The sequence below is a fragment of the Phocoena phocoena genome, chromosome 2, assembly GCF_963924675.1.
Source record: "Phocoena phocoena chromosome 2, mPhoPho1.1, whole genome shotgun sequence".
Lineage (NCBI taxonomy): Eukaryota > Metazoa > Chordata > Mammalia > Artiodactyla > Phocoenidae > Phocoena > Phocoena phocoena.
The window spans coordinates 131,575,000-131,592,409 of NC_089220.1; the positions used below are offsets into that span (position 1 = coordinate 131,575,000).

General features: G+C 38.2%; 1 protein-coding gene across 4 annotated transcripts in view; it reads right to left on the reverse strand.

Annotated features, from left to right (window-relative positions):
* The window catches only part of MCTP2 (multiple C2 and transmembrane domain containing 2), a 190,845-nt gene that overhangs the window by 20,009 nt on the left and 153,426 nt on the right, over positions 1–17,410 (reverse strand). Inside the window, exons 17-19 of one of the 4 annotated variants that reach the window (XM_065872660.1) lie at positions 16,904–17,026; positions 13,919–13,960; positions 279–388 (exon numbers count right to left, since the gene is read on the reverse strand). In XM_065872660.1, coding sequence (XP_065728732.1) covers positions 279–388; positions 13,919–13,960; positions 16,904–17,026 — 275 coding nt within the window. The remainder of the gene's footprint in view (positions 1–278; positions 389–13,918; positions 13,961–16,903; positions 17,027–17,410) is intronic. The other 3 variants (XM_065872662.1, XM_065872661.1, XM_065872663.1) reach the window with 3 other exon arrangements.

Sequence of the window (17,410 nt, forward strand, 5' to 3'; positions counted from 1 at the left end):
TCTATAGCTTATCGCTTAAACGAGAATATTTTTGAGAATGAATAGAGACACTATTAATAATTATGCTGGGACAACTGGTGTAAATTGGGCCATACAGCCACCCTGTGAAATTGACAAGCCCAAAGAACACACCAACCAAAGTTAAAAGGCCCAGACTGTTGCTTTTGTTTTTTCTTTGTTTTTGCATTTTCTGATCCTATCCTTCCTAAGACTCCCCACCCTCGTTTGTCCTAGTGGATGGCAGTTTCACTTCACAACAACACAAATGTAGAACTTACTTTTTAATTCTTTCTCCAAAAGAAGCTATCTCCTCCAAGATGTTTTGAACAGTTGAGACAATATCCTGTACCATATAGATTCTTTCAATTAAGCCCTTTTTCTCAGATTCCTAAGAAACATAAAAGATTTAACTCAGTTACTTCACTTTTATTGGTCTGCTATAGAAATTATTATGCCATATTATCATAGCGTGGTTATTATCAACAGAGTGACTTCAGAGATAAATTTACGTTTTTCACAACTTATTTATTGACTCCCCCAGGTCCCTGCCTACTCGTGAGATGTGACCACTTGTAGTGCGCAAGCATGTCGCTACCTCAATATCATGAGCTGATAAAGGGGAGCCCCACAGACAACAGAACTTCATTTCCCTGTGGAGGTGCTGCTTCTCTCAGAGAATTCTGCAATCCTTTCCATTGGCTGACCCTGATTTCTTCTGTCTTCACAAGGCTAGCTTACTTACCCTTCTCTCATTAGTCCTTCAGAAAGGTTTCCAGCAGGTAACAATAAGGCATGTTGGATATCCAGATTTTGTATATGGAATTCAGCTTTCTAAGAATATTACCCTTACTTCGCTTATAGAAAACCTAAAATGTGTTTTACCATGTTAGGTAGCTAATGTTTATAAAAATAATTTAGAAATTACTCCCATATTGGAGAAAAGAGGATTCCCTGAAGAGTGGCATTTTCATGCTATTTCTTATATTCTGATACCATATCCTAGCTCCCTTATGAACTCTACTGTAACTGGGATTTAGTTAGTGTCTTCTTAGCTCAGGCCTGGCTGGGTCACTGTAGCTGTCACATCTAACATATAGTACCTAAAACCTCAAATAAATCTAACAAAACATTTCTTTTCTACCTAAAATTTTACTTGGGTTAGAATTGTACTAAATTATTGAGCAAATATCTTCTAAATTTAAGAGACCATTTCTATAATAATCTTCTTTGCAGCAAAAGAAAAAAAAAATCATTCTCATCTTGTATTCTCTGTCCCATCAAACTGGACCCATGGATGGAAGAAGGAAAACACACCACCCCATACTGATTGCAGTGACTGGTAAAAGCACCAGTATGGCTGAAATGTCAAAGAGCACAAATTTCCCTTCTTGCGTCTGCCCTTGTTTATGGAGCTACTGGCAGAAACAGAGCAAAGAGAGGGGCTGAGATTAGAATATACCATTGCTACCCCCTTTTGAGTAAGGGTGCTGGGCTGGTTTGAATAACTTCTTACCTTCTGTTCTGTACCCATTTATGCCACCATTCTGTACAGGAGAGGTCATACTCATTGCTTCCTCTTGCAAAGTCAAACTCACAAGACATTTTTACTTTTTCACTCAATTTTAAATTTCTTCTTTCCCTTATTCTCTTACTGACTCTAATTCTTCAAGTCACTCGCATCAAAAATTGGATAGACTGTCAGAGTGACTTAATTCATCTTCAGCAATCCACCAACATCTATTAATGGGCACAATGGTGAAAACCCATCTCTGTCTGTCACAGAAGCATTCATGTTTATAAAGGAGGATTTGAAAGCACCAGGGAATTTGACCCAAAGGGCAAAAGTGGCTTCCTCTTCTCAACAGTGTAGAGTTTAGGTCAAAACAATTTCTTGGAAAATGACTCAAATTTCCATGTGGCTCAATTTCATAAAAATTCCCTATCTTAGTTGACTGATTTTTTTTTTCCCCCTATGGAACAGCCAAACGTGGAGGTTCTGGTTGTGAAGAAAAGCCTGAGTTAGTACACCAAAATAAAAAATGATTCTCACAATGTTCTTTTACTTTTTAATGAATTTGATGTTTTAGTTTGAATATTCAATATTTAAAGACTAGGCCAAAGAATTCCACTGTATATAGGGTACCAGCATAATTTATGAACCGTATCTGTACACTTTTAAGAGTGAAAGCAATCAGAATTATAAATTTTTGAAATATTTATCAACTGACAACTTGGTTTATTAGTAGATCTATAAAGTTATTTCATTTAATTTTCATAATATTGTTTCAAAATAAAAAAATATATTTTACATGCATTAGAACAAAAGAGATGTGCTTATATTATCTGAATTTTAAAATGATACATGAAGAATGATTATCCATGCTACATATTCATATATTTAATTTGTTTCCTAGTTATATCTGTTCATAGTCCCATGCTAAGATTACTTTTCCAAAAAGTGTACTTCTTTAATGTCATCTTTTCACTTATAATATTTCAGAAAATTGTTCTTACTTATCTTCAGAATTGCACTTAATGGTCATTAAATTGACACCTTTAATTGACTCTACTGTAGGCCATAATTTCAATTACAAAAAGACTCTCTCTCCAGGCACTGAAGTACCTTGAAAACTCACAACAAAAATGTGATACATGAAGAAAATTCTCAATTCTATATTTTAAATATTGAAATCTGTATATATTTCTGTCCAAATAATTTCAAAGTCATGATATCTTGTATCCATTCATACGAACTTTCTCTGTCAATCTTTTTTCAAGATAAAACTTTAAATAAATTGTCTCTATGATTCTCCACAAAATTTATGCTGAAAAATTAAAGGCTTCTCAATTTCCTTCCATTCCTGGGTAGAATTTATATTTATCCTATTAAAAATCAAATTTTTTTTTTATCCCACAAATTGAGATAATCCAAAGTGTAACTTCAGAACTTAAACACTGAATCGTGCAAAAATAGGTCAACTATTTGACCTCACAGTTTGCTTTGTGCTGAATATCCCTTTCTTTTGTAAAGAAAAAAAATTAAATATCTTTTATGCCAGTTCTTGTAAAATTCACTTCCATTTAGTAAAGGCTTCCAAAGATGAAGTTATTTAGCATTTTCAGTCATCAAAAATTTTGATTAAAAATATTCCAACTGGGCTTCCCTGGTGGCGCAGTGGTTGAGAGTCCGCCTGCCGATGCAGGGGACGCGGGTTCGTGCCCCGGTGCGGGAGGATCCCACAGGCCGCGGAGCGGCTGGGCCCGTGGGCCTTGGCCGCTGGGCCTGCGCGTCCGGATCCTGTGCTCCGCAATGGGATAGGCCACGGCAGTGAGAGGCCTGCGTACCGCAAAAAAAAAAAAAAAAAAAAAAAAAATTCCAACTGATACGACCAAAATGCAACAAACATTTAAAAGATTTCTTTTTTTCACAAGAGTTCAATAGCTTTGGGGAATGTTTAAGTTGACTGAGAGTTCTTCAAAGGTTTCAAACTTTTTTTTTTTTTTTTGCTGTATGCGGGCCTCTCACTATTGTGGCCTCTCCCGTTGCGGAGCACAGGCTCCGGATGCGCAGGCCCAGCAGCCATGACTCACGGGCCCAGTCGCTCTGCGGCATGTGGGATCTTCCTGGACCGGGGCACGAACCTGTGTTCCCTGCATCGGCAGGCGGACTCTCAACCACTGCGCCACCAGGGAAGCCCTTTTTTTAATTTTTTTTTTTTTTTTTTTTTTTTTGCGGTACGCGGGCCTCTCACTGTTGTGGCCTCTCTCCCGTTGCGGAGCACAGCCTCCTGACGCGCAGGCTCAGCGGCCATGGCTCACGGGCCCAGCCGCTCTGCGGCATGTGAGATCTTCCCGCACCGGGGCATGAACTCGCGTCCCCTGCATCGGCAGGCAGACTCTCAACCACTGCGCCACCAGGGAAGCCCTCAAACATTCTTAAAATCAGATTGATGGATGGACGACTGGCAGCAAAAACAAAGTGCACACTGCCATGCTGAAAGTATATTTTTATATCCGAACATATCTCTGCCATGAAAACTGCTGTTGCTATCCCAACTCTGTATACATAAAATATTTATAAATGTGGACACTACAGCTTCTAATTCAATTGGTGGTGCATTATCACTTGTCTGTATGCGATCATGGATAGTCAGGGCACCATGATCTATCAATTGTACATTTCTGCTTCAAAGATCCCTTCAATTTATATGAATATCTTATTAGCCATGATGCTGTATTTCATCGAAATCTGCATTCACATTATCACTACAAAATTAAATAACCCTCAATGCTAAATGTTTAAACTAAATTTACAATAGCATTCCTGCTGTCAGAGATTTCATTGTTTGTAAAATTAACTTGCAAAAGCTTTATTTTGATTCCATATAGTGGATGAAAAAAAATCATAATTTCAAGTCATCATGGTGGCGTATTGGAAAAGTTTTCAATTAGCAATAATCATGCCTCATTGATTGAGGCATTGTATGAGTACAACAATTTCAGAATTAACTTATTTGATATTCTGTTTGAATCATTTGACGGCATGCTAATAAGACTGGTATCATTTGACTCTTCACAAGGTTTTTAATATATTGATGCAATTGAAGTCAACACATTAATACCTTCCTTGCCCTTTTTCATACATGCATAATTAAACCTTGGAATGGAAGATGAGATAAATGTGGAAGAACAGTCATTTGATCTAAAAGAAAAGTCATGCTGCACAGAGAGATTTGTAAACACATCTTTCGGGCTGTGTAAATTAACATCATGTTTCCAGAAATAGTCTTCTAAAAGTAACTATTGACAGCTGAAGGCTCTTTAGCAGGTTTGTAACTTAAGTTTACATGTTTCAGTGATGTGATCATGGTCCCAGTGGTAGACAGTAAATGTGAACAGACGTTCATCAGTTAGTCTGTCAACAATTATCTTGAGAAATGGATTGTCAGTACTTGATTATTCATTAAACATGTACTCTTTATTATTATTATTTACTCACTGAAAAAGCATTATCAAACAGTAAGAAGTAAGAAGTAAGATTCCAGGCTCCCAACTCCAGCAGAATGACCTAAAGGTCCAACTTATACTCCTGGCCTTCATGAAATCTTTCCTAGGGATGCCAGTCCACACCAACTACAGTCTTGTTCTTTCAATTTGCATCACACCTCTACTCTTTTCATCATTCTAGTAGCAAATGTTCTTTTCACTCTCTACACTGCAAACTTTACCTTTTAAAACATGTACTATTGATTTCATGGGTCTTTAATTATATCTGCCAGTATACCAATGGACATGTTATATGTCTTTGATATTAGCATTTCCATTAATAGGAAACCAAGGTACAAAGAGGTTAAGTGATGTGTCTATGTCCACATTTGTCTATGTTCACCTATATGTGGCAGAGAATTCCAGTCCAGGACTATTAAGCCCAAAGGAAGAGTGGACATTTCCTAGTGGACATTTCACAAGGTACACATTCAGCTCACACTTGTTCTTTTTGTCATTTGCTTCTTTAGTGTCTATGGATCTCTGTTCTCTAGACTCACTATATAATACATGATTTGTAGACATTTCATTCAGTTACATATTTCTATCGACTGTTCATTTCTAGTATTATTTGCCCAGTTTTCATGAGAATGTATGTTAAACTACACTTTTTGAAAATATTTGGGGAAAAACATTTCTTTCCATTCTTACTTATTTTTTAACTTTTCTTGCTAAACATTTTAGCAAACTTTATGTATAATTTGCATAAAATACATACCATAATTTACATTATAACAAAATGCATTCATTCTTACCTAGGAGCTGGAGTAGCCAGGGTTTACAACAGATGCAAAGTTAGGGGGAAAAAAACAAAAAACAAAAAAAACTTAAGCTGTACCAACTCCACAGGCCTGCATATTTTATTAATCACAGGCTATGGAGTCAGAGGGAAGTGAGTTCAACATGGGTCTTGTTATCTACGAGCTTTGTGATCATGTCAAGTTCCTACTGGGTTCTGAGTCACAATTCTGCTATCTGGAAAAGGGAGATCATAATCCTGACCCTGACTGGAGTATTTGGAGAATTAAATATTGTATCATATGCAAATCATTTGGTACACTCCAGGTGCTTCATAAACATAAGTCCTTGCCCTTCAAGAATGCGAAGAGACAAAAGAACAAATAACCTTTTGTCTAGTTTAAAGAATCCTGGGGTTCATTTAAGTTTCAAAAGCAACGATCTTCCAGGACAAGTCTACTCATGTTGCCCTGCGTTGTACGAAAGATCATCTGGCAGTTCTATCTGCATCATGCTGGCTTTATTTACACATTTCAGATTGAACCAGGGAATGTGGTGATAACACAGTTTAGCAAACACAGCATTACATCTGCGGCTGCTACCAAATTGCCTAGGAAGAGTAACAGTGATTCATTCAGAAAAAGGAAACTGTTATCACATGTGCTTATATTTTTCCTTAACATATAAGGCTTCTAATTTATAGAGGGAAATGTGTAATAAAAATAGTGATGGCCACTGGTGTGATTAAACCAATGAACAAGATAATTGTGGCTGAACACGTATTTTTAGATTCCTTCATTTCAGAAAGAATGGATTTTACTTCTCATTACTTGAAAACAACACCAAGGCATAAGTAAAATTCGCATGATTTAGGGCTACTTTATGAGCAAATAGGTAATAACGTATAACAGAAGAGATGAAAGCATGGAAATTTTCAGATCCAGAATTCAAAGTTCAAAAGGTTCCTTTGCTTTGTTATATATTACAGAGAATGACTGTAAGAATAATAATGTAATTGTAATGATACTTGTACGAAAAATAATGACAAACTCCAAATCTGTAACCTAAAAATGCATATTATTATATGAAATGTATGTAAGATCATCATTTTTTCATTGTCCTTTTGTTTATAAAATGTCAAAAATAAAAAGAAAAACAACACTGAGTCTTTAGTGGCTAAGTTTTAGAGACAGTTGACTGAAGAACAAATAATGTGCCTGTGTTGTAACATGGTTGTTCTTTAAGAACAAAGCCAATAAATAAATAAATGAATCAGTCATGCAGTAGATTTTTTTCTTCTTCAAGGCTTTGTTGGCTTCCCCAATGTCTCCAAAGAGCATAGCACTGTAGGTGCAATAAACTAGCTTCGAGCCTCTGGGAGAGAATTAACACCATCAAAATGAATTTACAGCTAAAAATTCATTATATAATCAGTATGCTACTTTAAATCTTTCCCACATGTTCTGGTTCAGGAAAAAAAATTCTCATTTCTCTATTAATTACCTAAGCAAAACCAAAGAGCTAGTCCTGAAAATTGACCACGTCAGGAAAGATTCTTGGGACATGCTTAAAAACTGAGTAGTATTTGTCACAGGATTCCCACAAGGGATTGATGCAAAATTTCTATCTCAGGATCGTCCCAGTAATGCCAACCACCCAGGGCAAAGATAACGCAAAAATACGACTTTAGACTTTAAATGGGAATCTGTTTGGTCTGTTTCATCCCACTGAATATTAAAAGCCTGCAATTTGAAAACCTGAAGAATTATAAACATCAGAAATAGACTGAGTGGCATTTAGCAGGGGAAAAAAAAAAAACCTCTCAGCATCTGTCATAACAAAGAACAAAAAGTAATATTTCTGATACATGAGATTAAAAATTGTTCTTTGGGAATCTGGCTTAATGCACTGGGAACTGTCTTTAAGGTTTCTTCCCATGAGCTACGTCCTGTGTGCATGGACGGACACACACACACACACACACACACACACACCCCTTCATGGTATGCTATTAAAATGGGGGGAAAAGTCTGCAGTCTTTCAGGAGAATACTTCCTTCTCAAGTAGTATTTTTGCTTTGGGAAATGAATACGAAACAGACTGGATTTTGAACCAGTATCATTTCTAAGTAGTTATAAACTGCTCTAACTATCTGTTCATTACATAGAGCCCTTCCTTCTACACCGACTGGTATTTACCAACATGTTTCTTTGGCCTGCAACAGGATTCTCATCAGGGATCAAATGAGAGGGCTGAAAAAGTAAAAGGAATAAACATCATCATGAGGAAGATGTTGAAGAAACAGTTTTGAAAAATTGGGAACAATTTGGAAAAAAAAAATATTTGGAATTAGACCCTGGGAAGATTGATTTCCTTAAAAGTTTCTCTGAGCCAATTGACAGATGCCACGCCATTACAAGGCAAACAGGGCTAATGGTTTTCTATAACTGTCACTACCATAGGTAAACACACAATTAGCTGCAGTTACTGATTTAGCTGTGCGTGTCCTTTATCTTTCTTTGAGGTGGGGGAATGAGGAGGGTAGAAGATAAAATATTTATCACCTAAGACTCAGCTCAAACATCACCTTTAGCAGTCCTGACTCACCCAGGCACTGCATCGCTAACACCCAACATAGTATACAAATTCTGATGAAAGTAGCAATCACAGATACAGAGAAAACACTCCATAAAGGTTGTCAATAATAATGCGGAAACATGGACCAATAAATTAATGACATGTTTCCTTCATAACAATGTAACATAGCCCAAAATAAACAGGATTTAGATCAGAAGGGCTGGATTTGAGTCTCGCTACTATCCTGGCTGGGAAATCTCTGATGCATTATTATATTTCTCTTCACCTGGGTTAGTTCATTAGCATATGGGGAAAATAATATCAAATTTAATGGTTTACTTTGAGTACTGAATGAGCTAAAGCGTATAAAAACAGCCTGCAAATTGTAAACACTCTACAAATAAGAATAATCTTATAAATCTAATCATTTAAATAATTCTTACTCAAAATGGTCTCATTTTAAATTATTATTTTTGTGTCATTTATTACTTACTTTAAATTACTATATTCCCTTGAAGAAAAAGTGATGTCCCCACCTTTCTACCAATTATTTTGCAAATTATCTATCAATTACCTTGCAAACTCATTGGATAATTGGGACTTAAGGCAAACCACACTGAAACAGAGTGGATTTCAATAGGAAATTCCTCTTGTAGGAATGGTTACTATCCTCAGAAAAATAATGACTTGTGGATAATTGAGATACAATGTCCAATGTATTCTATATTAGCATAATGTAAAAATTTTAGACCACAGCAAGATAAATATCCAGATGTAGTATAGTCTATAACGTCAGAGCACCAGTTAGTGCACATTAGCTAATAAAAGGATGGCTAATCCATCTAATTTATAGTCTGGCACACCATATTTCACAATATTTGGGAGTAACCTACCAAGTATAATCCTTACAGTAGAAATCACAAAGAAAATCCATAAGTACTGGGGCTATTAGTGAACCTGGTAGCAGAATAATGCTTCAAATGTCAGATTAATAACATTTCTGGATTATTTCTGAAGGTAATGAAGCCAAACGTTTTTAAGAATGGAAGTTTGAGTTTTTAAAAGGGATGTGAGCAAATCAATGGTTCAGAGAAAAGACGGCAGGAAATAGGGAAGCTGATCCCTTTTCATGCAAAACATGCATAAACTGATAATTAAGAATTGGCTGGAATCCATTTTAATATTAAAGTCTTGGAAGTAAGATGGCACAGTTGAAATGTTAGCAATTAAATCACTTCATCACTGAATATAATATTAATTCAAATTAAAAGGAGTTACATCGGAACAACCATTTACTTTATTCCCCTGAAAATTATCCATAAGTAGGTCCTCTACAACATACCCTGTATATAGACTGTATATGCCTTGAAAATATGTGTGTGTATTCAACTATTGTTAACCTTTCAAAGATATTACCTGACTTTTCATTTTCTTAAAAATATTACACCATCTTAAAGTACCATGGCTTAGTCAATAGCTACAAAAAAAAAAATCACTGATCAAACTAATTTGCTTTGTTTCTGACATTCTTAAGAAGGCACAAAGGAATCATAAACAAAACTACTCTCACTACTAAATTGTAAGAAGACTTCCTCCAAGAACGAGTCTTCCCTGGTTGAGATACTATAGATCATCTTCTCTTTCTGGAACAAGAAAACACAGGGCATGAGCTATGCTGGCCCTGAACAACTCAACCAAAGGACTATGAGGTTAATTTACAACAAGAATTCCTAAATATTGATACATAATAAAAATTGATATATACGCCACATCCTTCTCTCTCTAAGAAGGCTCTGCCTGGGTAATGATGAGTGAACTCATCTATTTGTAGGATGAAAATCATTTTTACAACTAAGATTGATGGTTTAAAATATACTTAAATTTTAATAATATCATCCTAATTTGTGAAAAGAGAATAGAGATATAATATTCATCTGCATCCTTTCATTATAAAATGTTCCACCACGTTCCACCATCAATCAACAAAAATGTATCAGATATTTCTTATTTTCTTAAAGGAAAACATCCATATCTGTTTTTCACCCATAACTGACATGAAAGGATGATCCCCACCCCCCAAACACTGTAAAGCAATTGTGAACTCATTGATAATCTTAAAAGAACAGACGATTCAAGTCCTATTTCTGACAGCTGAGTTAAAAACAAACCAACCCACAATGCAGGCATCACAATGCAGTCTCTTTATGATAGCAATAGGCAGTTTTTTTTTTTTTTTTATTACATGCCCTTATGATTCTTTCTTCCTGATGTTACTAGTAAATGCTGAAATATTCTACCTAAGTGATTGTTGGGCTGGAAAAAAGAAAAGAAACTCTAATGCAAGTATTTATACCTTCTGCAATGAAAACAAGATATTATTGCCCTGCATGACCTTTCCTAAATATGAGATACAGCATTTTACACAATAGTTTCTTGGTTCACGCTTCAATTACTGACCTTTACTGTGTAGAAAATTAATGCAATTTTCATTGTAATCCATCTGTACAAATAAGGTCCACATAGAAGAATTCCACATATGGAATCTAATACAAATAGGAAATGTCAGCTGATTGCCGTTGGCTGAACTTAGACGTTATCTGTTTGTTCTGGGGTCCCCAGCAAACTCTACTTGTAACAAGCAATTTCTTGTGTGGAGCCATCAGGTATAAGAAAGAAAAATCTCCTCTCCTCAAAGTTTAGTTTGTACATTTAGTTTCCTAAAAGCCAAAAAACTAGTGACCTGAAAGTTCTACATTGTGACTGAAAGTCCACAAAAAGAAAGGAAGGCAAAACTGTGGAGCCTAATTTGGTTTCTAAAAATGCAGGTCATTTTCCATGGACTTTCAACAATGAGAAGAAGCAAGAGGCTATAGTGATGTCATTTTACAACCATCCCTGTTCCAGACAATAAAAAGATGACAGACCCCAGACCATGTCCTGGCCTGTGCATCAGAGACAGGCAGAATATGGGAATGTGTCCATCTCCCAAGGAAGCTGTGCCAAGGGGCCCCAGCATGCTTTCATCTTCCACAGTCGTCCATGATGGTATTTGGTGGGAAGGGGTGCTGGCAATTAAGGAGTGTCACTTTCAAGATGGATTGTTTGGGTAGAAAGGAGTTCCTCTCCTCTTCTGGTTTGGAAGGAGACGGCTGTGTGTTTATAATCTGTAAACAGTTCATCTCTCACTGGGTGTGTTACAGTTCCCAGAAGCCCGTCTGTCATGTCGAACACACAACAGAAGCCCTTGGAGTCAGCACACTGTGGAGGGCAGTAGCCCAGGGCCTGTGTGCTTGAGGGACCCATCCCAGGCATGGAGGCTGCTCTACATGGAGAAGAAATGATGAAGTGTAATAATATATAGATGGATGTATGCTCCCGAAGTCTTAAAAGTTGAAAACTGCTCTAGTTTACCCATCTCTTAGAGGAGTGAGAGTGAAGAGACGTGCAAAAAGACTGCAAAGTTTGCCAAAATCCCCTCACAATAGAAGGCGTGTGTTCAGCAGAAGAGGCACAAACAGAAGTCAACATTTCATTTCAGACTTATTCCTCTAGAAGTTTCCACAGAAATATGAAATTGAGGAAGCAAAACAAACATGGCCACATGGGGCTATTAAAGGCCCTACAAACATACTACAATCAAAGTATCTCAAGAATGGAATGGCCCTGGAGGAGACATGAAGAACCCCAGAGCCAACATCCTCAGTGTGGGATGGGCTGCCACAACTGTTGCGTGGAGGGCTGTGCTTGGATGAACGCAAGAGCTCCCAGGCTCATGCATGTAGATGTTGTAGTTCCAACTCAGTTATCCTTGCCCAGAAAAGCTTGATGCACAGCCCAAATGGCTCTACCTCCACACCCCCAGGCCCCCAGACAGCCCTTGAAGGACCACGATGGAAGGTTAGATGGTGAAAAACACTGGTCTAGACTTTCATGGCTCAATCTGTTGCCTGACAGTTCATCGACACCACTTTTTCATCCATTGCCTTCTTGTTAGATGTCTCCTTTATCAGATGGGACAAAGCCCCATGGTCACAATTATCTCTCAAGGGTGGATGGCATCCTCCTTCCATGGGGTGGCTCGTTTACACAGACTTGGTCCAAGAGAAAGAAATCTTCTTCACTTCCAAACTTTGGTTAATAAAATTGATAATTATGCCTAATGTAGGTTTAAAATAATTTAATCAATACCTGTGTTTCCTTTGGTTAAACAACCCCTAATGCACATTAGCTTAGCTATGACTATTTTAATGTTCAAGGAGTTACATCACTCAGAAGCCACTCACGTCAATTCATCAAGAAGAAAGTTGCAGGCCTTCCCTGGTGGTGTAGTGGTTAAGAATCCGCCTGCCAGTGCAGGGGATACAGGTTCAATCCCTGGTCCAGGAAGATCCCACATGCCATGGAGCAATGAAGCCGGTGCACCACAACTACAGAGCCTGTGCTCTAGAGCCCGTGAGCCACAACTATTGAAGACCGCCAGCCTAGAGCCCGTGCTCTGCAACAAAGAGTAGCCCCTGCTCGCTGCAACTAGAGAAAGCCCGCGTGCAGCAACTAAGACCCAAAGCAGCCAAAAAAATAATTAATTAATTAAAAAAAAGAAGAAGAAGAAAGTTGCATCTTGGGACCTTCATTCTAAAAAGGGTCAATTCCCTTTAAAAAATATATATACTTTATTACTTTGCTGTTAATAATCATTTTAGCACAACAAATAAGATTTACTTTGTAATCTGCCCAGCATCCTTCAAATGGGCAAAACCATCTGGCTTGCTCAATTAATTTTAAGGCTGTCTGTGTCATGGAGCTAGTGTTTTTAAATTCGTTTCTATTTTCTGGACATTTTATATTGGATACTTAACTCTTAAGTTTCCCCCGTTCGCCCCTTTCCTCTCCTGTCAGCCTTCTACACACTATCACCCTAGCCCTGTAGACCCATAGGTTCTAGGGGACTGGGCGGCCATGAAGCTAGTAGCATCTCATTTGGCATTTCACTTTTTTTTTTTTTTTCATTTTATTCCAGAAGGTTTGTCTGAAAGCGTAATGACAACAAAAAGTAGCAGATTTGAGAGAATCTCCCAGGAGGAGAGAAAGGACAGATGTACACAGACGTAGAGCTGAAAACGTTGCCAGCAACAGCTGGGCAAGTGACAGGTTCTGAAGCGGGTGACCACCCTGCAGAGTGCAGACATGAGCCTAAAGGAATAGTGATTGCACTTGATTTACTTTTGGCTTCCTGGGCTACCTTTCATCTACCTTTCATCCACCAAGGGGAAGGCTAATCTTTGCCTCAAATGACAGGCCTCCTAGAGGGATGCTTCTATAACATTTCAGTTATTCCTTATATTTCGTCCCTTTTCATCCTCATTTTAAGAATCTTAAAAAAGGGATACCCTTTATACATTATGAGAATATCGCTATACTGGTCACCCTATAGTAGTAAAAAAAAATAAATAAATAATATATATATATATATATATATATATATATAGTTTGACTCAACCGGCTAGAACACTGGAAGCAGTCATGTTCCCCCTTTGTGTCCTTTCTCGAGCACACCCACCTTGTCATCTTCATACTTCTCCTCATCTATGTCCGTGCTCTCCTGTAAGGAAAATCCATAATTTGTAATAAAACGTCAACCGAAATTACCGACTACGAATGAAATGCGTACTCATGCTTAAAGTTTTCCTATATCATTGCAACACTAGTCTTTTTAAAATACACTGTAGGGCTTCCCTGGTGGCGCAGTCGTTGGGGGTCCGCCTGCCGGTGCAGGGGGCATGGGTTTGTGCCCCGGTCCAGGAAGATCCCACATGCTGCGGAGCGGCTAGGCCCGTGAGCCATGGCCGCTGAGCCTGTGCGTCTGGAGCCTGTGTGCCGCAACGGGAGAGGCCACAACAGTGAGAGGCCCGCGTACCACAAAAACAAAACAAAACAAAACACTGTAACTTCTTTAAAAAGGACACTTTTAAAGTTAAGGGATGCCTTGCCAAGGTTGTAAACAATATGTATAATCTACATAAAACTGTTAAGTATAAATAAAGCTATTAGGGGAGTGCCTTTCGAAGGCAGCCAGCTTTAAAAATGCATTGCGGAGTTGTACTATCTGTAAACAGTTTTGTTCTGAGTCTGACAAATGAAGCAGCTGCTGTGTTAAGGCTGAGAACACCACACTCCGTCTGTGCTGGGCTCATCGTCAGAATGACTGCACTTTTCCTCTGGGTCCATTACCGAAACATTAGACAGTATTAAATGCATCAGTCTGAACGTAATCAATCTCAAGAATAAGCTACAGGTTTCTATATGGCATTCTTGTTTTCCTTGGGCTTCAGGGTGGGTGAGGGGCAGGTGAGGGAAGGAAACTCAAGGCTCAGATCTGGACTAAAGGGGGGACTGCCTTTAGTTCCGGGGCCCCAGCACCAGCTGTGGTGCACAGAGGCTTGTTCAGATTCATTTAGAGATCTTGGCTAGTTAACAGGTACCCTTGAATCATATCACTGCTACATTTAAAAGCTAATACATGTTGGTACACAATCCAACGATTTGGTAGCTTCAAAAGAATGCTGGGTATCAGAAAACCAAGGACTATTTTCAATTTGAACACTTACCTTTCTGCTTAACCTTGCAAAGGTCAGGCATGCTAATAAGATGCCATTGTTCCAATAGAAAAAAGAATGGTCAATATAATGCTTGTATAAGGGAGTAACTCTGAAGTATCCAGACAGTACTCTGCTATCCTCCATAAACTACTGAGCAATTTCTTCAGGGCTAGTACTGTATTACCTCCCAGAATTCCTAGGAGCTCCACCTAGCAGTCTGTGGGATACTTACTGATGCTGGAGAACTAACCTATTTAATGATGGCAACAAGCATGTTTCATAAAAGCACATGGATAAAAATGAATACAATGAAACATGTTATGGGAGGAAAAAACTCTAATGTAATTAGGAGTCAGAAGTCTTCATCTTGAGACAAAGTCTTCAGCTGGAGACATTGTTCCAGCACTGTTTTGCTGTGTGACTTTGAGCAAATCACTTTGCCACTGTGAACGTTAGCTTTATGAAGCATGAAATGAAAACAGTAGTTCTTGACTCTTCATGGTTATGTTACCGAGATTAAATTAGGTAATAAATTAGAAAATGTTTAGTAAATTTAAAAGGTTTCATACACACACATACATGTTTATATGCATACACACACAAGTACACTTATGTACCCATATTTACATACACACACATATATACATATATATACCTGCCTACAAATACACATGTACACATACACATATATATACACATGCTATAAACGTATACATATATATACCTGGGAAAATAAAATCTGATTAAAACTGTAAAAATGTTAGTTGACAGCACTTTTACAACAGATGCTTCTCTGTAAAAATTTCCCTCATCTGTACCTCTGTGAAACTTAGTCCTTACATAAACCTGTACTTTAAAGCTATTTATTTGTTACTTGGTTCTAGCATCTTCAGGCCCCTCATTTATTGATATATGCACATGCTTATTGCACTACACAGTCAAAAACCAAACAGAACAGAATTTGGAATTTGTCTGAGGTTTTACTCCCGGCCATAACACTCATTTCCCCCATCCCAAATGAAACCAGAAACATTCCTTAAATATCCATTATTTCAGAGATGATTTCTTAAAATAATCAGAACATTTATAAGGAAAAATAGGTGAAGATGGTCAGCTTTTGAGTCTTAGAAAACCTAATGTGCAGGTGATTTTTCTAAAGGATGTTATCAAGTCTCAAGACCTTTGATTTTTGTTTTAAAAACTTGGTTCTTGAATCTGGAATGCCAAGATTATATCATAAAGCAAGTCTATAAATACAAGTTCCTTCTAACCCAGAGCAGAAAAAGATTCTATGGGCTGGGATAAGAGGGGTAGGGGAGGGAGAGCTGGAGAAAAATTAAGAAAAGTAAATGCTGGGCGATGTCTTTGAGAAGAGGCCTTGCCTGTGCTTCCTTTAACACCACGGCGAGTTTGAGAATTGCAAGAAAAACTTGGGCACTCAAGAACAGAGGGGCCCATGCCCACGCACTCTCTGATTTCCCTGGGAGTTGGCAAGCCTCAGAGCATCCCCTGAGGCTTCAGCCTAGAGGAGAATATTGCACAGGATAATTATATGGAGAGGCCTGAGGCAGCCTCCCAGTTGTGTGTGCCCTGAAGGGGCTCAAGGAGCCACCAAAGGCTTTTCTCTAGTGATTGAGAATCTCATTCCCAGGAACCTTATGGAGAACCAGATGGGCACGCAGACATGTGCTGCCCGCATGGAAATGCTGACCAAGAACCAGATGGCTCACTCAGGCTAAGAAGGCAGGCCAAGACTCAGGAACACGAGATGCTCTAGGAAGAAGACTCCAGATTACACATGATAAATATCTTCCCTGTAACATGAATACATGTGCAGTGTTGCTCCTCAAATGCAGGGGACTCAGGTCATGATTTGGTGGTGGTGGTTTACTGCTAACACATTTTTTCTTTAGTCAAATGTCAGAATTATTGGAATCTTTGCTCACCTGGCTGTCCTGGATGCTGCCAACCTTCCCCAACGTAGGTCTGATGAAATTGTAGACAAAGAGGAGCGATAATGCCAGTGGGATCATGTACAGTTCAAAATTCCAGACAGTGACTAAAAACACCTGATTGGAAGACACAGACAAAAATGACTGCTTGAAAAAGCAGTATGGGAGCAATCTTCAATTCCTATTCATTGACTTAAGGAGATTAAACCCAGGATTCTCTATATAGTTCCAAATAGGTTAAACACACACACACACACACACACACACACACACACACACACAAAGATACACACATGATGACTAACACAGTTTTAGAACTGGTAGCAGAATAAGGAAGACAGAGAAATGAGTTGGCCTGTCACACTCTGGAATAGAGTTCCCATATTTGGAAACCTCATTACCCTATCAACCTTATTCAGAGTTTTTTGCTGCTGGATTCAATGTACCAGAATTTAGGAAAAGTAGTGTGGAAAATCCAAAAGTCACGAAGAGGTTGGCCAC